Source organism: Heterodontus francisci, chromosome 10 (genome assembly GCF_036365525.1).
Source record: "Heterodontus francisci isolate sHetFra1 chromosome 10, sHetFra1.hap1, whole genome shotgun sequence".
NCBI lineage: Eukaryota > Metazoa > Chordata > Chondrichthyes > Heterodontiformes > Heterodontidae > Heterodontus > Heterodontus francisci.
The window spans coordinates 15,600,182-15,622,746 of NC_090380.1; the positions used below are offsets into that span (position 1 = coordinate 15,600,182).

The 22,565-nt window shown below is 42.8% G+C and overlaps 1 protein-coding gene across 1 annotated transcript in view; it reads right to left on the reverse strand.

Annotated features, from left to right (window-relative positions):
- Window positions 1-4,503: 4,503 nt before the first annotated feature.
- LOC137374305 (lysosome-associated membrane glycoprotein 1-like) overlaps window positions 4,504-22,565 on the reverse strand; it is a 49,571-nt gene continuing 31,509 nt past the window's right edge. The window contains exons 6-9 of the mRNA XM_068040144.1: window positions 16,571-16,693; window positions 15,438-15,510; window positions 7,901-8,071; window positions 4,504-6,736 (exon numbers count right to left, since the gene is read on the reverse strand). Of these exons, the coding sequence (XP_067896245.1) occupies window positions 6,597-6,736; window positions 7,901-8,071; window positions 15,438-15,510; window positions 16,571-16,693 (507 nt within the window). The 3' untranslated portion in view covers window positions 4,504-6,596. The remainder of the gene's footprint in view (window positions 6,737-7,900; window positions 8,072-15,437; window positions 15,511-16,570; window positions 16,694-22,565) is intronic.

Below are 22,565 nucleotides of genomic sequence, written 5' to 3' on the forward strand. Positions count from 1 at the left end.
GCGGCCTTGTGGGCAACAGAAACAGGCTCTGCCCCCCAGACTGGCCAACATAGAGTAGGGAACTGAAGTCTCTCAGCCCCTGCCTAATTTGCAGCCTTTCCGATGCATTCCCACCAACATGACACGTCGGACACCAGGAGGGCTGTGGTTTAACAGCATCTGATAGGAACAATTGCTTAGATTATCATTCAAATATTCCAAAAACAATCTTTGCAGGTAAATAGCCCGTTAACATTTTAATAGATTTTTTAAACAGTCTGCTTAAATGGAAAAACAATGTTTCAATCAAAAGCCTCAATGTGGATTTAGAGTAGATAAATAAACAAGTTTTCAAAATTTAGGAATTGAGAAAGAATTTTTTACATGCAAAACGTAAGTATTGTTGCACACAATAGTTTCAAGAACTGCTTTGGGCAGACATTGCAAGGCTGTACTACCAACAGGATTAGATACAATATGGATGATTGTGTGCCCGATGACATTCTTTATCTGTATCAATCCTGTAATTTTAGAGGTCTGGGGTTTGGAATTCTGGCTAGCGTTATAGCCCAGTTGTCAATGTTCCCCTCAGTGGCCCTCCCACTTTTGTCTCTGATCTCCAGCAGAGATGGATGATTTCTGTCCTTGTGGGACTACAGTTGGCTGTAGGAGTGAAGGACAGTAGTAATCAGGGCAGCCAAATTACGGAGACCAAATAGTGGTAGCTTGCTACACGATGTAATACAAAATCATTCAATGTGTTAGAGGACAGTGTTGTAGCTGGATAGATTTAATTTAGGATTTATATCAACTCTTTCCCATTTGCGAAGATTACATTTTTTGTTGTACTGGATTAATAAAATGGGGAAGGGGTGGTAATTAAAACCAAATATAATAGTAAGAAGGCATTGGATTCTAGGGCAAATCTTTTGTATTTTGCTGGAAGAATGTGTTAAAGGATTTCAGATTTTCAAATCTTCAATAAAAACTATTGTCTGTGGATTGCTGGCACACAGTGATGTTTCAAATCAGTACAACATGGTAGGCTTTACAAACAGCTGTGAATATGGGGCTTCGCAGGTAAAAATATCAGCCCAGAGATAGCAGTGGTAACAACAGTAAAATTGTCAACATTCGCCATTGTTCTTCAGGAATCGGCACATATGCAAAATAATGCAGAAATCCAGAAGTTGCTGTCAGTGAGTCTACACTCCTCCATAGGGTGTACTGTCGAGGTCCTCAGATTGCAATCAATTGACAAAAACTTTAAAAGTGAGGAGATTCAGTGCTTTTAATTTCCTGCTTTGCTATCAGTGAGAATACTTCAATATGATTGGACAACAGGTAAGCAGCCATACTGCTGCTGCACACCAAGACATTCCCTAGACTTGGCATCAGATTTAAACTGCCGGCAGGAAAGGAGAAAACCATGCCAGAGATCACTAGATTTTGGCAGGCAGCTTTCTTCATAGTCAATGGCGAGTGCTATTACTTCGCCACTGCCCGCAAAATCCAGTCCAAGTTATTAAACACGCCAACTAGAAGCATTGATTACTAAATGCAAGACATAAAAATGGGACGCAACATCTCAATCAAACCATGCAGACAGCATCACTGGGTTTCGCTCCATTAGTTTCCATTTGCCCTGATCCCCAAGTAAGTTTGGGGCCAGACTACTTGCTGTGTCTTAAATACATAATTTAAATGCATCAACCTATATTTGGAAAATCACAGTCGACTTTAAAATGGACATGTCTCAGGGGAACAGCTCATCATCAATTTTCACTAACAGCCTATGGGCACAGACAAAAATAATTAAAAATGCTGCTGTTGGCCTTTACCTCAAGGTTAGTAATTATGTTAAAACTGAAGTCTGCTCTGGTTAGACCCCATCTGGAATTCTGCACTCAGTTCTGGACTTAGCACCTCAGTTAGGATATACCAGAATGACTCCAGCCAGTGCTCCCACATCTTGTAAGGTTAAACTTGTATAGAACCTTTGCTAGACCACACTTTTGAGTACTGTGCATAGTTCGGATATCCATATTATATGAAATATAGAGAGGCACAAAAGGTACTGCAAAACAAAACTTACTGCAATTTTACCAGAAGCATGAGGGGAATTGAGAAATTTATTCACCCAGAGGGTACTGGAGGTGTGGAACCCACTGCCTGGAGGGTGGTAGCAGAAAACCTCTACTTTTAAAGAGCATTTAGACATGCACTTGAAGTGCCGTAACCTACGGAGCTATAGACAGAGAGCTGGAAAGTGAGATTAGCCTGGTTAGCTCTTGGCTGGCAAACATGATGGACCGAATGGCTTCCTTCTGTGCCGTAACTTTCTATGTTTCTATATGTTTAAGAGGAAGCAAGATAAACACAAGGGAGAAAGAAATAGACTATGCTAATGGGGTTAGATGAGAAAGGGTGGGGGGAGGCTCATGTGGAACATGGAACACTGGTGTAGAGCAGTTGGGCCAAATGGGCCCGTTTCTGTGCTGTACTTTCCATGTAATTCTGTACTATATTCTCAAGCAACGATAGATTTCAAGGACAAGGCATTAGGCAAACCAGCTTGGCCACAAAGTGGGCAGGTACAAAGAAAAAGGGCCAATGGAACATTGTATTCCAACCCTAGAGATAAAGGCCAAAAGGGCAGAAGCTGTTTATCAAATATGCCCAGCCCTTTCAACTTTCTTGACAAATCAATAAAGTTGCCCAATACCACTTCAATAAGAGACTCACCAGGTTACAGGAACAGAGCACCTCAAAGCTGACCTACAGCTGACAAAATGGTCAGCAACATTTGCATTAAACAAAAGAAAAAACACATTAAGCAATCAGTATATTCTTGATTATTAGGATGAGGAAACTAAAATCCAGCCAGTAGCTTCAGTCCAGTTGGCATGGAATGTGCATGTGGGAGCCAGGAAGAGAGCCCTATCATTGGGTCCTTGGCTGCTTAACACAATATGCCAGTACGCTAGGCTGGAGAATAAACAAAATGTGCAAGGCCTTCATTAAAGGCACAAATCCCATGCAAAGGGAAATTGATGGAGGGCAGTTTCCCAATGCTCCAGGAACGTACTGACTATTCAACTCACCCATATAATTAACGCTAAGTGAAAAGCAGGCTGCGTGCTTTCAAAGTGAGGACGTATTTCTTCGCTTTGCAATCGACACATTTAAATTTTTTTTTTTTTTTTTAAAGTTTACTGACAGGACCTATGCATCATCCATGCCCTTACACAATCCCACAGCTTTTAAGAGGAAGCTAGATAAACACAAGAGACAATGGAACAGAAGGATATGTTGATAGCGTTAGATGACAAAGGCTAGGAAGAGGGGCATAAATACTGGCATGGACCTGTTGGGCCAAATGCCTGTTTCTGTGCTGTAAATAATATGCACGGATCCACTCCAACATACAGGTGGTCAGTGACACAAAATTTCTCAGGCAAACCAGCTCAGTTACATAGCACTTGTCAAGTGTTATGACAATGAAGGTCACTGTCTCCAATCAGACAGTACATTATCCAATTCAGACATCAAAATAAAGGATTATTTTTTTCTATTCAAGTAGTGCAACACCCCAAAGCCCTTTTCATGTTTAGTTTTAACTTGGGCTGGATTTTTATTGGCTGCTTTGCAAATAACCAGTTTGAAGCTGTCACCCACTCCTGGACTTTAACAGTTATATCGATGAGACTTTTGACTTATACTTGCACTTTTGTATTGATATGCACCATCATATTGCTTTGAAATAAAAGTGGCAGCATCCATGTAGCCCAAGGCTTAGAGAAATACATTACAGAATCTGTGACTGTTCGTGGAACAGCAGAGCTTTGCAGCTATCAGATCAACAGCTCTCTTCATGTATCTGACTTCTAGATCATACAGCTAAAATCAGTTCATCTAACTAAATCCACGTGACATCTCTCCAGTGCTTTCTTTCAAATAGATTCAATCTTGTTTAACCAATTGACTCTTAGCTTTCCACTGCAGATGTGTTTTTGGTACCTTCGGCTATAGTTCAACATTGGGCTGCTCCTAAAACCAAAACCTTTGCTTGTAACAATTCACCCAGCTTGTTCCATTCAGATATGCCCATAATTCAACCTACCTAAAATTCTCCTTCCCTAACTCTTGCATTACTTGTCTCATCGCGGAAAGACAGAACTGAACTCCCTGATAACTTAGGCCCCATCACAAACTTGCAATTTATGTAACAGAATGACATGATTCCAGTATGGAATTTGCTATGCTTGGTGAATCTGTCCATGTGAAGGGGTACATTTAGCAGAATGCAGCATGAGATTATAAAACAACTTGCATTTATATAGCACCTTTAACATAGCAATATGTCCCAAGTTGCTTCATAGGAGCTTTATCAAACAAAATTTGACACCAAGCCACAAAGAAATTTGGGTAGATGACCAAAAGCTCAGCCTCATTAAAATTGGAAACAGAATTCTTTGTCAGAGACCAACCCGACTATGTATTTAATGTAAACCTAGAAACACATTTGGCAGACGGAATAGAAATAATTTTATTGGTGCACAAGTACAAGTCAGGAAAACTTTCATCACCATCAAACTGGATTACAGAAACAAAAAAAAATCAAAAAACAGTAAGTACAAAAAAGGAATGGAACAGACAGAAAACAGGTCAAATCAAGCAAGTCGTAAAAATTGAGCAACTTTCAATGCTGATGAAAACATTTCTTGTGAAATAAAAAGGTCCTAATATGATGCAGGAAATCATACAAGCATAACTTCAAACTTGATGCAGTTACACTGTCAAGAATGTATTGGGAAGGAGGAGGCAAAGACTTGCTACCCATGCAATCTTAGAAATAGGGTTTCTCCATAACAAATGACCAACACCTGGTAAATGATTATGTGAGAGAGTTAAGAATCCCTTTGTTATCCAATTGGGAGAGCTGGCCAAATGCCTTTAATAGAAGGGAAACCAGCACATAGCCCTTTGAGAAACAAATCCTTTATTAGCACGGTTATAGGCAATGCATACACCTTATGTGCCAAGTCTTCAGTTAACAGTCCCACACAAGCTCTTAAGCACAATTGGCAGGCTGAATTTTCTTTATACGGTTAAGACATGCCTGAAAAAGTGCAGTCACAAAAAATGCACAGAGTTTAATTGATTAAAAAAAACTGCAGAGAGAACACAGAGTACAGAGTGCCAGCTCCTAATCATTTGCAGAGCACCCAATAGAGATCACCCAAAAGCTTAGATCAACAGCTTTAAAAATATAACCCAGGAAAGAGTTTTAAATACCATAAACAAGGTTTAAAACAGGTGGCCATCAAGCTAAACCAAGTTATATATGTGGAGAGCACTGGTGAGAATAATGTGTGTTAAATGTGCTAGGGTAATCTTTAATCCAATCAATATTCTTCGAGTTTACAAGTCAAAGTTCAAACATATGCACACGATGCCTACCACTTGAACTAGTTTGAACCTGGATTTGATCAGCATTTAGCTGGTTTTATTCATCAGCAATTATTGAAGTTGTTGCAGGATTAACACTGATTTATACAGAAAAAGCCCCTCACATCTAATGCACTTTGTTTTATATCCATACAATCACTGTGTGAATGGTAACAGCAGCGAAAGGCTAACAAGGCAAGAGCATTGTTGTGCTTTTATATTCCAAAAAAGTCAAAAACTGCAACACAATTTACACCAAGGTTGTTTTTTCTGTGGGAAAAATGCCAAGGCGCAGATGACAAGTCCATTTTGAAAGATATCATTCCAATGATTAAAGAATTCTCAACGCTAATACCTAGCAATGCCCCAGCCATTGGATTTATAATGTTTTTTGGAGGGAGGAGATGGGAGCATAATTTGCAAGTAGCCTAATTTACAGGCACATGTGTCTGTATATATACACCCCAATGGAAAAGTCAAGTCTAATGAGCCAAAAAAAATCACTTCAGCACAACACACCATTATATTTTTGTAAATCAGGAATTAACACTCGGTTACACAAGTGTGAAATGTTATTAATTTACTTACAAACAGTCCTTTTCCTAAGGTGCTCTTGCACTATAGTATCACAACCTCTGCTGAAAAATTGGTCTCTCTTGGTTGGCTGCACTCCATTTTGTGAACAAGACCAGCCTCTTTATCTTACCCATTGTACATCTGCTCTTGGGATAAAGGAACCAGCTGTAGAAACATAAATGTAGAAAGTTGGCACACAGATGCCACTTCCTCACAACCTGAATTAAGTGTGTAAACCCTCCTGGCAACATTGCATTCTCAATCAGCGTAGGTCTTGGGTTCAGTTTGCATTTAACTACCATTTATTCCCTAAATGGGACAATGATATTGTAACATATTTGCAATGATATACCCCATCTCAAAGCCGAGGGGTGGTGAGGGAAGGGCACGTTGGAAAATCTTTCACCATATATGGTTAAAAACATATGTTAGAAGCAAGTTGTCAGGTAGCGGATTCCGTTTGTCAGTAAACTTTTTTCTCTTAACTCCCTTTAACGCAGGTCCATGCCCAAGATTTCCAGACAGAATGTGTGTGCATTTCTTTGAAAAAGAATTAGTTACAGAGGTGGAATAGCTAAATTTATGCGAGGTTAGATGGTTTGATATCCAGCGTGGCTCCTCTTCCTTCCAATCAGATAAGCAATCAACACAATCAGCACCAGGCCAGCAAGAGCTGCACCAACAATGATTGGGATCAACATGTCATCTTTATCCATTTGACATTCTTCAGCTGTTCAAAAAAAAGATTAAAAAATTTATTGCTTAAAACTACCTTCAGAACTTTTAACAATTCAGAATGCATACTTTAAATGGATATGTACCTTTGTTAACGGTACTTAAGACACATGCATTCAGTTCCATGGTCAATGCACCTTTCACTTCTACCGACCAAGCTAACTGAGGCCAATACTGGATATCTTACAATACAATTGAACACCTCTGCTACGAAGATGGTGTCAAATCTTAGTAAGGCAATTTATTCTTTTAACGATACACACGTACCACAGTTCAGAAAGAAAAATGTGTCTTTATCCAACACCCTCCATAGCTAATGAAGTACTTCTAAACTATTGTAATGTAGACAAATACAGCAGTCAATGTGCACATTACATGGCCCCACAAACAGCAGTGAGATAAATGACCAGATAACCTGTTTTAGTAATGTTAGTGGAGGAATAAATATTGAACAGAACAGAGTGCTTAGTTCAATGTCCCACCTGAAAGACAGGAGTAAAACCTAACCTGTCTGCAGGGAAACCAGGTGCACACCTACACCAGTGTCGCTAAAGACATTATATTGTGCCTATACAATTAGATCAGAAGCTAAGCTGAAACTGACCGACTAGCAAGACTCCTATAATCTCACCTTGAAGCAAACACATTCTGTGCCCCAAAGGGATGAGATGATGGTCAGATAGGACTATGGTATGTGGAGGGTGCACATAAGTGAAAGACATACAAGGGTGGTTAATTATTTCTTAGTCTATGCTAAGACACCCCAGACAATACATCAGAACAGTTCATTCAGGAGGAGTGTGCTAGCAGAGGACAGCAAGTGTACTTTATAAAGTATATAACTGAAATGAATGCAGCCGAATTTAATGCTAGCTATTTGTGCACCCTTGAACCCCTCAGGTATTCCCCAACAGTACAAGCATAAGAGCAAACATAACTCTGAAATAACCAATGTCTGTGTAGCATTAGCAGGAAGTCTAGGAGATAGTCAATTAACCACCTTGGCAGGGAACAGACAGGACTCAAGGGATAAAGGGAAAGATACAGAAAGCTGAAGGTATAAGAATACATTAATCTACATATTAATTACAGCACAAAACTGCACATGCCGTTCACAAAGCTATCAAAATATTAACACATTAAAATTGCAATAACCTACCAGTTCCATATTTTGAATCGTTTACCCTGAATGGCTGAACATGGAGCTCAAATGCATTGATGGAGAAGTTTGGGTTCACCTGCAGCATCTGTTCAGAATGGCACATATAAGATTTGCCTAAAGTTGTCTGTAGGTAGGTCAGGCTGGTATTTTCGGCCTTAAACTTCTTTCCTAAATGTAAAAATCAAAGGAAATGGAACAGAAATTCAGGTTGTTGCAATGTCCAGGGAGGCACAGAAACTGAAACAAAAACAATGAATCTCAACCTTTAAGTTGGGACAAGCCAATCACAAATAGGGGAAAAGCTACCTGTCTCATACAGAACCTTGAATCTGATTTGTTCTCAGTGACACTGCATTTATTGTTCATCCCTAATCACCTTGAGGGTATCAGGAGTCAACCACAGTGTGACGCTAAAGTTACATGTAGGCCAGACCTGCCCTGAAAGACATTTGTGAACCAGTTCATTTTAAAAATTGATAATCTGGAAGCTTTCACGGTTATTTTTCTGGTACTATTTGACATTACCAGAGTTTTACTGCATTCAATTTCACAAATGGCCCTGGTGGGACTTAAAAGCACAATTTCTGGATTACTAGTCCAGTACCACATCAGGCTCATTCCCCGAGTTCTCCTCCCACAGTTGACAAGTTATAATTAACAGGAATTAATAAATAATCTCAAATAGAGGTACAGCCTCAATTCAGACAAAAATCAAGAGATTGGGAAGGTTAATACGAGGAAAAAAACTGAATTCAAAACAAATGATTCCTTACGGCAGGTAAATTTATTCATACTGTTATGGCCAGGTGGTGAGGGTTTTTAAAGCATTTTTTCACCGGTTGCGGGCGTCGCTGGTTAGGCCATCATTTATTGCCCATCCCTAATTGTCTTCGAGAAGGTGGTGATGAACTGCCTTCTTGAACGACTGCAGTCCAAGTGGTGTAGGTACACATACAGTGCTGACCCAGTGACAGCAAAGGAACGGTGATATAGTTCCAAGTCTGGATGGTGTGGGGCTTGGAGGGGAACTTGCAGGTGGTGGTGCTCTCATGTACCTGCTGCCCTTGTCCTTCCAGGCGGCAGAGGTCGCAGGTTTGGAAGGTGATGTCAAAGGAGCCTTGCTGAGTTGCTGCAGTGCATCTTGTAGATGATGCACACTGCTGCCACTGTGCGCAGTGGTGGAGGGAGTGAACGTTGAAAGTGGTGGATGGGGTGCCAATCAAGCAGGCTGCTTTGTGCTGGATGGTGTTGAGCTTCTTGAATATTTGCTGTTGGAGCTGCACCCATCCAGTTAAGTGGACAGTAGTCCATGACACTCCTGACTTGTGCCTTGTAGATGGTGGACAGGCTTTGGGGAGACTGGTGGTGAGTTACTCGCCGCAGAATTCCTAGCCTCTGACCTGCTCTTGTAGCCACAGTACTTATATGGCTGGTCCAGTTCAGTTTCTGGTCAATGGTAACCCCCAGGATGTTGATAATGGGGGATTCAGCGATGGTAATGTCATTGAATGTCAAGGAGAGATGGTTGAATTCTCTCTTATAGAGTCAGTGTTATACAGCACAGAAACAGGCCTTTCGGCCCACTGATGCCAGCCATCAAGCACCTATCTATTCTAATCCCATTTTCCAGCACTTGGCCCATAGCCTTGTAGGCTATGGCGTTTCAATGCTCATCTAGATACTTCTTAAATGTTGAGGGTTCTTGCCTCTACCACCCCTTCAGGCAGTGTGTTCCAGATTCCAACCGGAATTTTTCTCAAATCCCCTCTAAACCTCTTGCCCCTTACCTTAAAACTATGGCCCCTGGTTACTGACACCACTGCTAAGGGAAAAAGTTTCTTCCTATCTATACCCCTCCAATTTGTATACCTCAATCAGGTCTCCCTTCAGTCTTCTCTGCTCTAAGGAAAACAAACCTAGCCTGTTCAGTCTCTCTTCATAGCTGAAATGCTCCAGCCCAGGCAACATCTTGTTGGAGATGGTCATTGCCTGGCACTTAAGTGGCAAGTTACATTCACGCCACACATCAACCCAAGCCTGAATGTTGCCCAAGTCTTGTTGCATATGGATATGCATTGCTTCAGTATCTGAGGAGTCGCAAATGGAACTGAACATTGCGCAAACATCCCCACTTCTAACCTTATAATGGAGGGAAGGTCATTGATGAAGCAGCTGAAGCTGGTTGAGCCTAGAACACTACCCTGAGAACTCCTGCAGCGATGTTCTGGGATTGAGATGATTGACCTCGGATAACCACAATCATCTTCCTTTGTGCTAGGTATGTCTCCAACCGGTGGAAAGTTTTCCCCATATTCCCATTGACTCCACTTTTGCTGGGACTCCTTGATGCCATACTCAGTCAAATGCTGCCTTGATGTCAAGGGCAGTCACTCTCACCTCACCTTGAGTTCATTTTCGGACAAAGGCTGTAATGAGGTCAGGGACTAAGTGGCCCTGGAAGAACCCTAACTGAGAGTCAGTGAGCAGGTTATTGCTGAATAAATGCCACTTGATAGCACTTTTGATGAACCCCTCCATCACTTTGCTGGTGATTGAGAGTAGACAGATGGGACAGTAATTGGCCAGGTTGGATTTGTCCTTTGTGTGTACAGGACACACCTGGGCAATTTTCCGCAATTTCAGGTAGATGCCAGTGTAGTAGCTGTACTGGAACAGTTTGGCTAGGGCGCGGTCAGTTTTGGAGCACAAGCCTTCAGTACTATTGCCTGAACATTGTCAGGGCCCATAGCCTTTGCAGTATCCAGTGCCTCAGCCGTTTCTTAGTATCACATGGAGTGAATCAAATTGGCTGAAGACAAGCAGCTGTGATGCTGGGGACCTCAGGTGGAGGTTGAGATGGATCATCCACTCGGCACGTCTGGCTGTTACTGGTTGCAAATGCTTCAGTCTCGTCTTTTGCACTATGTGACTCCATCATCAAGGATGGGGATATTTGTGGAGCCACCTCCTCCTTAGTTGTTTAAATGTCCACCACCATTCACGACGGGATGCGGCAGGACTGCAGAGCTTAGATCTCATCTGTTGGTTGTGCGAATGCTTAGCTCTGTCTATTGCATGCTACTTCCACTATTTGGCGTGCATGTAGTCCTGTGTCGTAGCTTCACCTTGTTGACACCTCATCTTTAGGTATGCCTGGTCTGCTCCGGGCATGCCCTCCTACATTCTTCATCGAACCAGGGTTGATCCCCCAGCTTGATAGTAATGCTAGAGTGGGGGATATGGTGAACCATGAGCTTACAGATTGTGGTTGAATACAATCCTGCTGCTGCCCCATAGCGCCTCATCGATGCCCAATTTTGAGTTGTTAGATCTGTTCAAAATCTGTCCCATTTAGCATGGTGGTAGTGCCACACACCACGATAGAGAGTAGACTCAATGTGAAGATGGGACTTCGTCTCCACAAGAAATGTGCAGTGGCACTCCTAACAATACTGTCATGGACAGATGCATCTGTGACAGGTAGATTGATGAGGACGAGGTTAAGCAGGTTTTTCCCTCTTGTTGGGTCCCTCACCACCTGCCGCAGACCCACTCTAGCAGCTATGTCCTTCGGCCAGCTGTGTCAGTTGTGGTGCTACTGAACCACTCTTGGTGATGAACATTGAAGTCCTCCAGCCAGAGTACACTCTGTGCCCTTGCCACCCTCAGTGCTTCCTCCAAGTAGTGTTCAACACCTCCCTCTACCTCTCTCCCCCCCCCCCCTCCCTCTACCTCTCTTCCCCCCCCCCCCCTCCCTCTACCTCTCTTCCCCCCCCCTCTACCTCTACCTCTCTTCCCCCCCCTCCCCCTCTACCTCTCCCCTCCCCCTCTACCTCTCCCCTCCCCCCCCCTCCCCCTCTACCTCTCCCCTCCCCCCCCCTACCTCTCCCCTCCCCCCCCCTCCCCCTCTACCTCTCCCCCCCCCCCCCTCTACCTCTCCCCTCCCCCCCCCACCTCTACCTCTCCCCCCCCCCCCCACCTCTACCTCTCCCCCCCCCCCCCACCTCTACCTCTCCCCCCCCCCACCTCTACCTCTCCCCCCCCCCCACCTCTACCTCCCCCCCCCCCCACCTCTACCTCTCCCCCCCCCCCACCTCTACCTCTCTCCCCCCCCCCCACCTCTACCTCTCTCCCCCCCCCCCCACCTCTACCTCTCTCCCCCCCCCCCCACCTCTACCTCTCTCCCCCCCCCCCCACCTCTACCTCTCTCCCCCCCCCCCCACCTCTACCTCTCTCCCCCCCCCCCCCCCACCTCTACCTCTCTCCCCCCCCCCCCACCTCTACCTCTCTCCCCCCCCCCCCCACCTCTACCTCTCTCCCCCCCCCCCCCACCTCTACCTCTCTCCCCCCCCCCCCCACCTCTACCTCTCTCCCCCCCCCCCCCACCTCTACCTCTCTCCCCCCCCCCCCACCTCTACCTCTCTCCCCCCCCCCCCACCTCTACCTCTCTCCCCCCCCCCCCACCTCTACCTCTCTCCCCCCCCCCCCACCTCTACCTCTCCCCCCACCTCTACCTCTCTCTCTCCCCCCCTCTACCTCTACCTCTCTCCCCCCCTCTACCTCCCTCTCCCCCCCCCCCCCTCTACCTCTCTCCCCCCCCCCCCCTCTACCCCTCTGCCCCTCCCCCCCTCCCTCTGCCCCTCCCCCCCTCCCTCTGCCCCTCCCCCCCTCCCTCTGCCCCTCCCCCCCTCCCTCTGCCCCTCCCCCCCTCCCTCTGCCCCTCCCCCCCTCTACCTCTCTCTCTCTCGAGCTACCTTTAAAGCCAGAAGTCTCTCACATCTTGCCTTTGCTGGGAGAGGGAGATCTTCCTCCCTGTAGCAATCAATGCCCCAGGATGTGACTACTTCACACCCTGGTTTCAGAAGAAACCATTTAATTCAAAAATGTCTCTTGATGGGTTCAGGATGAATACCTCTTAGCTCTGAATGTATTTTTTTTCCTTGCCAGATAATTTGAATATCTTTTGAAGGTCTTTTGACCTTCGGTGTCCATTTTGAAACACATTGTCCACTTCAAAAAAAAGTCAATTTTTAAAACTCTTCAGGTCGAGTTCTTGTATTTTTCAATCGCTGCACTTTACGTGAGCGCCACAATACGCATAACTGCTCTTACTGTACAGTTTGAGCGCCTTCAATTTAGTGAGCAATGCACCCATTACACAACCTAAGGAGACACTCTATTCTAACTCTTTTCCCTTTCACTACCAAAGCCTTTTATAAATTTAAGATTTTCCATCATATATCTTAGACTTTTCTACTTCTATAATGATGCAACCCAACCTGCAGACAGTATTGTAACTGTGGTTTAATCAATGTTTTATATAAATTTTATAACTTCCTTCACTTGCAGTCTATGCCTCCATTTGTAAAAACCTTTTTAATGGTTTTATTCACCTGTACACTCCTGAACCACACCCATCAACAACTTTCCATTGAGGGTATACTCCCATCCCTCTTCTCCTCACACCAGGCTTCCTATTTCATTAAGTAGACTATATCCTCAAAGTCTATTATAATCCTCCCCAGTTTGTCAGTACCCCCTACCTTTGGGTCAACAATGAATTTTGATACTGTATTCTCTATGGCCAAAAGTGGACTCAGCATTAATCCCTGAGGTACACCACTTCCACCAATCTCCAACTGGAGCAGAACCCATTAATGCAATTATTTCCTGTCTGACAAACAATTTTTATCCACAGAACATTAGGAAAATTACGGCACAGGAGGTGGCCATTCAGCCCATCATGTCTGTGCCTGCTGAAAAAACTAGCCGTCCAATCTAATCCCACCTTCCATCACTTGGTCCATAGCCTTGCAGGTTACAGCACTTCAGGTGCACGTCCAGGTACCTTTTAAAAGAGTTGAGGGTTTCTGCCTCCACCACCGATCCAGGCAGTGAATTCCAGACACCCACCACCCTCAGGGTGAAAAAGCTTTTCCTCATGTCCCCTCTAATCCTTCTACCAATCACCTTAAATCCATACTGCTATTCATTAAGTACAATTTGCCCAAACATCTACAACCTGCTTGTGGCGCACCATACTAACACCTCCTGTTTGTACATCACATCTACCACCGTTTCTTTATCTATAGCCATTCCAAATTAAGTTCTCCAAATCTAGATTAGTTGTGTTCAACAAAGCATTTGCCTGTTATAAATGCTGACATGAAGGTGACATAAAATTATAACAAGTCGCAAAGTTTGTCAGTAAGAAGCACATGCCATAAATTTGAAGTTTTCTGTAAAGCACAAGCTTCCAGTATACAGTAATTTACTTCCTATGTAAATTTTGTAATAGAAAGTACCATCAACATTTTATAAAAGGGAAAGTCATGCCAATATTGTCAGAATTTACAGAGCTAAAAGTAAAAATGCTCCCTCTAACTGAAGTTGCTAATGTCCAAGAATCTTTTAAACAAGACAAAATTATGCATTTCACAACATGAATATCCATTAAATTGTCTTGTGTCTACAACCTCAGTTAAAATTTTAAAAGATTATTAATCAAAAACCTGGGCTTAACATTGCAGAAGGCAGCCTGAGCATGTGCAGTACGGGATGGACCAGTAGCATTCAGCTAGCAAAATACCATACTGTTCTGCTGTTGCTAAAAATCAACTTGGTTGTATTCAAAATTAACCTGAGTCAAATTTTAAAAGTTTTACTCGAGCAAAATGTATACTTTTCTTTCAAAAAAGCAAGAAAAATCAATGATACTACTGAATATACACATTGCACTTTGCTAAACTTCAAAAGGATTACTATGCCAAGAAAATGTCTCATCTTATACTAGTATGGGGTCGTTAGGGTTATGGGTTGAAGGGTTATGGAGAACGGGCAGGAAAGTGGAGTTGAGGCAGAGTTGAGATCAGCCATGACAGTATTGAATGATGGAGCAGGCTCGAGGGGCTGAATTGCCTACTCCTGCTCCTAGTTCTTATGTTAGAAAGATCAGTAGAGTTTTGAAAGCAAGCAAAACCTCAAATTATGAACTGCATTTTCATTACTGACACAGATGAGACCAGGGGAGGGGAAGGACAGAGTACAGCCAGGCCTATGCCCTCCCAATCCCCTCACTGCTGACAGACGCCAGAAATCCAGTAGCGAGCCAAATCAGACATTGTGTCCCCCAGTTTTGCCTAAGCTGAGATCCCCCTCTAGGCCAATGAAACCCTTCCCCATGCTGTGAAACCCCAGCATCCCCGATACACCAGTCACATTACAGAACCCAGCTGCAAGACCTACAAAGAATATTCTCAATAACATTTTGCCATTTCTGAAATTGAGTGAAGTTGCAGCTCTGTTAATTTAAGATGCATCAAATAGAAGTCCAGTAGTAATATAGCATTGGGAAAGATTTATAGGAGGATCAATGCTGAAGTGACAGTTCTTTCTAGGAGATTGAACATTTCAAATCTGTATTGTGTATACCGTACACCTAGGTTGAACTGAATAATAGTTTTTTTTAAACAATGAAATTTCTAACCATAATTTTACTTGCATCAAGGTGCATTTTCTAAAGGTTAAAACTTACCTTGAGTAGGTGGTGAAACAATGCTTGTGGAAACGGAGATCCCCTTCAGATAAAACTTTTTGGTAGTAGTATTCTGAACAAAAAGATATCAGATTTCACATCACAAGCTGAATACCATTATGCAATCACATTTGGGTAACAGACAGTTAGTTCTTCATAAAACTAATGGGCACTATTCCGAAAAGCCATTGCAGAGAACAATAGTAATGTCAGCAATCCTTTACATAGCCGAGCAATGCCTTAAGTAAGAACGTCAGTTTAAATGAATAGCATCAGTACGAAGTCAGTTATAATCCTTCATCCAACAGATTCTTGAAAGTTGGTTTAACAAGATTCTAAATGTCCACAGTTTTGGTAAATATCATCTAAGCTTTATATATTTAAGTCTTAATGGTGCAAGAAGTCTTTAAGGCACTCTAACCCAATTTGCTATTTAATGATTCTTTAAAATTATTGGAGAAGACAGCTTACACTTGAGATCTGCCTTGGTCTCCAAATTCAATGTACCCAAGCACTGAAACCCCCCTTAAGAACTACACAATTGACAAACCAAAAACCGGAACTGCTAGTTTGATTATTGTGACCCTCGTTTACCTCAATGTGTTGTGACTAAGTTTATTCAGATTATTTCAGCTAAGATCCCATGGGTCAGTAGGCAAATATATGACAAACTGATATTGAGTGAGATAGACCAGGAAAGTCTCATATGGGCTCCCAGTCTGAGCTGCGTTAGTAAATCTCATCCAGGGCACAGGAGCGGAACCAAGATTATCTCAGCAACCTCAAGCTGGGCAGAAAGTTCATTTCTGATTGCTATCCAATGATTCTGTATGGAGCTCCAGAATCAGTTGAGGTCAAGGACTGCCTGAGATCTAATGCCCCCAAAATGAAAACACCTGGTAATACTGGCATTTTATGTTCATGCACAAAAAAAGTCAAAGGCAACATAAGTGAATATGGCATCCCTAATAAGTTTTACTCAATGCAAAGCTTTTTATTTTTTACAAGAGGTAGCAGGATAGAACCAAATCAGGAAGGCCTTTCTTCTTAAAAAAAATACACATCACCAAAGTGAAACATTTAAATGGAATTTGTACAACTTATGGATTTAATACTGAGCACTCTTAACTCACCACAACGAACAGAAAATTCAGCTTGGTCCATTTATCTGTCAGTTGAAGAGATGCACGATCACTGCTGCAGTTTCCATCCGAAAATGTTAAGTTGGGTTGGATGTTAAAAACTTTCACTGCAGTCTATTACAAGAAAAAAAATATACTCAATATCAAAAGTACTATTAGCTATTAGGACAAATTGCTTTCACATTACAAGAGCTTAAAGTGAAAGAAAATGTCAGGGGAGGCACTTGTTCAAAAGGAATCTTTTATAAAAAGGTTAGACTTATTTCTGATGCTTTAAAATTTTTTTAGCATTGCCAGTCAGACATTCCTCTCCACGGTTCCAGAACCGTGACAGGGTTCCCCTTGTCCTCACTTTTCATCCCACCAGCCTCCATATCCAAAGGATCATCCTCCGCCATTTTCGCCACCTCCAGCGTGATGCCACTACCAGTCGCATCTTCCCCTCCCTTCCCATCAGCATTCCGAAGGGATCGTTCCCTCCGCGACACCCTGGTCCACTCCTCCATTACCCCCACCACCTCGTCCCCGTCCCAGGGCACCTTCCCCTGCAATCGCAGGAGGTGTAATACCTGCCCATTTACCTCCTCTCTCCTCACTATCCCAGGCCCCAAACAATCCTTTCAGGTGAAGCAGCAATTTACTTGTACTTCTTTCAATGTAGTATACTGTATTCACTGCTCACAGTGTGGTCTCCTCTACATTGGGGAGACCAAGCGCAGACTGGGTGACCGCTTTGCGGAACATCACCGCTCAGTCCGCAAGCAGGACCCTGAGCTTCCGGTTGCTTGCCATTTCAACACTCCCCCCTACTCTCATGCTCATATCTCTGTCCTGGGATTGCTGCAGTGTTCCAGTGAACATCAACGCAAGCTCGAGGAACAGCATCTCATCTACCGATTAGGCACACTACAGCCTGCCGGACTGAACATTGAGTTCAATAATTTCAGAACATGACAGCCCCCCATTTTACTTTCATTTTTAGTTATCTTTTCTTCCTTTTTTTTTTAAACATTCTTTTTTACATTTTTTACAATCTTTCTTTTGCATTTATTTCATTTCATCTTAGTTTGTTCAGTTTGCTTACCCACTGTTTTTTTCAGGTTTTTTTTCAGGTTTGCACTTGCTGCTGTTCAATATTCAGTGTATTCACACCTAATCTGTACTAATGCTTTGTCTTTCAACACACCATTAACATATTGTTTGCCTTTGCTCCATGACCTTTTGGTCAGCTATGTGGCCTGGTCCAATCTGCACCTTCTCCTTTGTTATCTCTTGCCCCACCCCCACCTCACTTGCTTATAATCTGTGACTTTTCTAATATTTGTCAGTTCCGAAGAAGGGTCACTGACCCGAAACGTTAACTCTGCTTCTCTTTCCACAGATGCTGCCAGACCTGCTGAGTGATTCCAGCATTTGCTTTTGATTCCTCTCCACTGAGCTGCTTCAGTGATGTAAATTGCCTTAAAGGTTTCAGCCCAGAGGAGCTCTTGAACAGAGGTAGTGAAATTTCAAAGGAACCAGAACGTGAAGGTATTAGCCTGGGAACAAGAGCTACTTGTCCCTTAAGGGCTGCAAGGGCCAGATTTACATTCTACTTTGCAATAGTGCAAGTGTTTATAGCAAGTTACCAAGCAAGAATTTAACTCTCCCATTTCTTTTCTCCCTGCAATGTCCCCCTCCACCTCCCGCAATATGTAATTCCAACTCGACATCACCACCACCATTTTCAACCCTACAACCACCACCAAGTCATAGATAGAGTCACAATCTCTGAACAGGTGAACGGTGCAATCAACCCCCAATACAAACAAAATCATTTGCTGGAACCTTTTGCCGATGACTCTCAGCCTGAAATCAGATTGCACAAAATCCAGCACTAAACCTCAGCCATCATTAGACTGCTTACTTCCACCATGGCACACCTCAGGCCCTCTATTATTGAAACCATTATCTGAGCTGGTCACCTCAAAACTCAATTACCTCAATACCCTCCTTACTTGCCTCCCATAGCACACTCCATAAACTTCCACTTGTCCAAAATGCTGCAGAACATGCTCTTACTACCCTCAATTGTCTCCCCCAAGTTAAACTTAGAATCCACATCCTCATCTTCATCTTCAAATGCCTCCCTAGTCTCACCTACTTCTGCAATCACAACCAACCTGAAAATCCCCTCTTTGCCGTAGAATCCCACTCTGGCTTCCTGTACATCTCCCCTCAGCCCAGCTTTTTGCAAACCCTCCCTAAACCTCTTCCACACCCCACTGCCACCGCATCTCCCCCTCCCCACCCCCCCACAATTCATGCTCCCCACATTACAAAACTTAAAACCCATCTTTTTGGCCAGTCATGCTTGCTAACCTCTCCCTATGCGGCTGAACATCTGTTCCTCTATCTCCATTCTGAAGCATCTGAAACACTTTTTTTACATTAAGAATGCAATCTAAATACAAGTTACAGTTGGCATGGATAGAAGAGTAAAATAGGAAGTTATCCAAAACACTCTGCATTAATCTGATCACAGGTATAGGTGGCTATGTTGTTAATAACTAGCAGTTAAGAGATGAACCAAAAGATCACTACATTCAAATATCCATACCTTTCACACCATGCAATTTCTATGACATTCCATGAGACTGTTATTTGGTGAGACTGTATAGATGGTGATAGACATGAATGATATCTCAAGCAGAGACTAGAATGTGAAGATGGCAGGACAATTGGAAGACCCCAGTTCCTGCATTTGTAGTGACGTGAAGGAAAGGGCTTGAGCACTACAGTTCACCCTGAAACATGTGGCAGCTCATTCTGCAGCAGAGGCTATATGGACTGTCTTAGTTTCTGTCGAGTGCTCAGACCACTAACAGAAAGAAGAGGGCTGTCTCTGCTAACTTCAACAAGCTTGAAATAAAAAGTTTATAGACAACAATCTTTCAAGGATTCGTTAATCTGACTGGTGTCTGCTTTCCAACCAGTGGGAAATATTATCAAATTAAGAATGTAGTCACACAATGTGTAGCATTTTGATGCCCTCCCAACAGCTCTGTCTTAACTCCATATTGCAGAAAGCAGCCAGAGTTAATCTGCCCTGCCAGCAGCACAAGCGATGCCACTTACTGCAAGTCCATCACAAGACTTGGGGCTGCAATAAGATGAGGGGTTCCAAAGAGGCTCCTGGAGGAACAAACCAAGCAACCACCTCTCAAACTCCAGCCACTCAGGCAGAAGCTAGAACCACAAGGCTAAAATTAAGAGGGCAAGGTGAAGCATGGAGCAAAATAAAATACAGTAGGCACACAGTAGTTTGGAATTACTATGAGTGCATTAAAATTGATGTATAGATAGACATTGCAGCAATCTTTCAGTGTGGCTTTCCATGAGTTGCCATGGATGAGAGCCATGCAAGCTGATATGCAATGGCAAGATAAAAGCATGAAAGCATCTCTGATTGGAAGGATAAACAGGACTTCATGCAGCAGGTAGATGCGGTATTCACAAGAAAGTTTCAGATTAGCACAAATATGTCTTGCAGCTAAAAAGGGTTGTTCATCAAATTACTGCAGTTGCCTGTCTATTTGAATTCCAATGCTGTTCAAGAGTCTTCCTCCTTCAGGGTCTGCAGGAGATGATCTCTTTGTACAGCAAAACTGAACATACAGCATAGCACAATGATCCTGGAAATGCCAGCAAGGCTACATTTCAGAGCTCCTTCAGGCCGACCCACACACCTGAAACATATCGTCAATACTTAAATAGTGCGTTTTTCATAAACTCTGGTTGAAGGCAAAGGGAAAACAACTCCCAGAGCTGTCTATAGAGTTGTTTGTTACACGAGGCACAAGACAAAACCCATTGGAATTTTATATCTGCACAGGCCACCCTTTTTATGCAACATTATGCATCAACAAACCATCAATTGTTACACAGGTCAGAGGGGATTTCTGTGCTATTAATATGTCTCCCACCTCCAAACAGAATTGCAGATTTGTTCAGCCCACAGACTGAAGACTAAAGCACAACAGAAGTCTGATCAGAAAAACTGTCATGGTTCCCACTTCAAAAAAACATTCTAGTGCACTCCCCCTACAATTTAAATAAAAATACAACTGATAAATATTTATTAACATGCACTGGGTACAGCCTGTATTTGTCACAGTTGTAATGGCACTGCAGCTCCCACAGGAATGATACCATGCACAGCTACCCTAATTTGTCAGGTAAAACAACAGAGGAACCTCAGTCTAGTGGCCAAGGAGTAAAATGTTGCCTCTTTTGGCAGCTTGCAGTTGATCCTTAACGAAGGGGATTAGCTGCGATACATGGCAGTCTGCTTTATCAACCGTCTGGCGTTGTGTCACTCTTTGGTGCCCAAACAATAATTTCACCAACAGAGCTTATCCCTACATTGGGAATTGCTGTCACAAGGTCTGGAGTTATACTCCTAAAAGGTAAATTTGTAAATAAGGGCATTAAGTACAAAACCAAACAGATAATCATTAGGCACAAAAACAAGAAATGCTGGATTCACTCAGCAGGTCTGGCAGCATCTGTGGAAAGAGAAGCAGAGTTAACGTTTCGGGTCAGTGACCCTTCTTCGGTCACTGACCCGAAACGTTAACTCTGCTTCCCTTTCCACAGATGCTGCCAGACCTGCTGAGTGAATCCAGCATTTCTTGTTTTTGTTTCAGATTTCCAGCATCCGCAGTATTTTGCTTTTAAGATAATCATTAGGCAATGGGTGGTGTAGTGTGTAGTTTTGAACACTCCATTAAAGTAGCATTACAGTTACAAACAGCATAAAGTGTCAGTTCATTAGGAGATAACTTCTAGCAACTCAGTGAAAATGGTCGCAAAGATCTATTTAAGATCTGGAAAAAGGGCTAGTTATGGTTTGAGCTCTCTCTTAATCCTTCTGTTATAAACAAAAAAGCAAGTTCCAAGTGCAAACTGAATCTTCCATGAACCAAACCCCATGTCCTAACCTAAGTGGGATAGCAGGACATACAATCAGCCCTTGGTTGTAGCATTAACCACGGGAAATCATGTGCAATACTTTGCACGTTCTCCTCTCTGCTCCGAAAAGGTGGATAATGCCACCTTCAAACCATTAAAACAATACCTAGAAAAGACAGAAACTGTCCACAAGAGATTAAAATAGCTTTTTCTGACTGCAGTTATTACAGTCTGATAAAACCCTGGCTTTTCCAAAAAACTGCAATTTTTTTCCCTTCAAGAATTTATTCAATTCCCACCACCCTATCAGGTAATGCATTCCAAATCCCAACCACTCTTAGCGTAAATAAAAAGTTTACTTTCATGTCGCCTCTAGTTAGTGCCACAAAATGCCCTTCAGTAGTACACTGCTCATCAGCCTAGGTTACATGCTCAATTCTGTGGAGTGAGGCTTTTACCCAAAACCACCTCACTCAGATGAGAGCGTACCAATAAGCCATGACCTATACTTTAAAAGCTTTGCTATGAAAACTAATGTTAACAATTCTTATGGTGCATGCAGTATTTATAAATTTCTAACTCAACAGCACAAATTTGGGTCTACAATGGATGAAGACAAATGTAATTAATACTTTTTGATATGAAGTGCATTAATCCAAGCTCTACTGTCAAACAATTAGTTTTAGATATCCGTAGTATAAATGTCTTTCAGTATTTATACAGCAAATCAACTGATGAGCTCAACACGTGAATACAGCTGGCAAAACATTTCAAAAAGACAATATTTTATGCGCACTCCAAAAGGGCTGAACCACAAAGTCATCCATGACTAGAAACTAAATGGTTTCAGTAGCTTTATTCTATAGATTTTTCCCTATATCTGCTCAAAGCTAAACTACATTAAATCAATCTACACAGCAAATTGATTTTATCCAACCAAGTTGCACTCATCTGTAAATGGAACTTCTCCAACTTTGTGTCTGATCAGGTTCTTACTGCAGAGATAAGCTGGGATGAACTAAACATAGTTTGG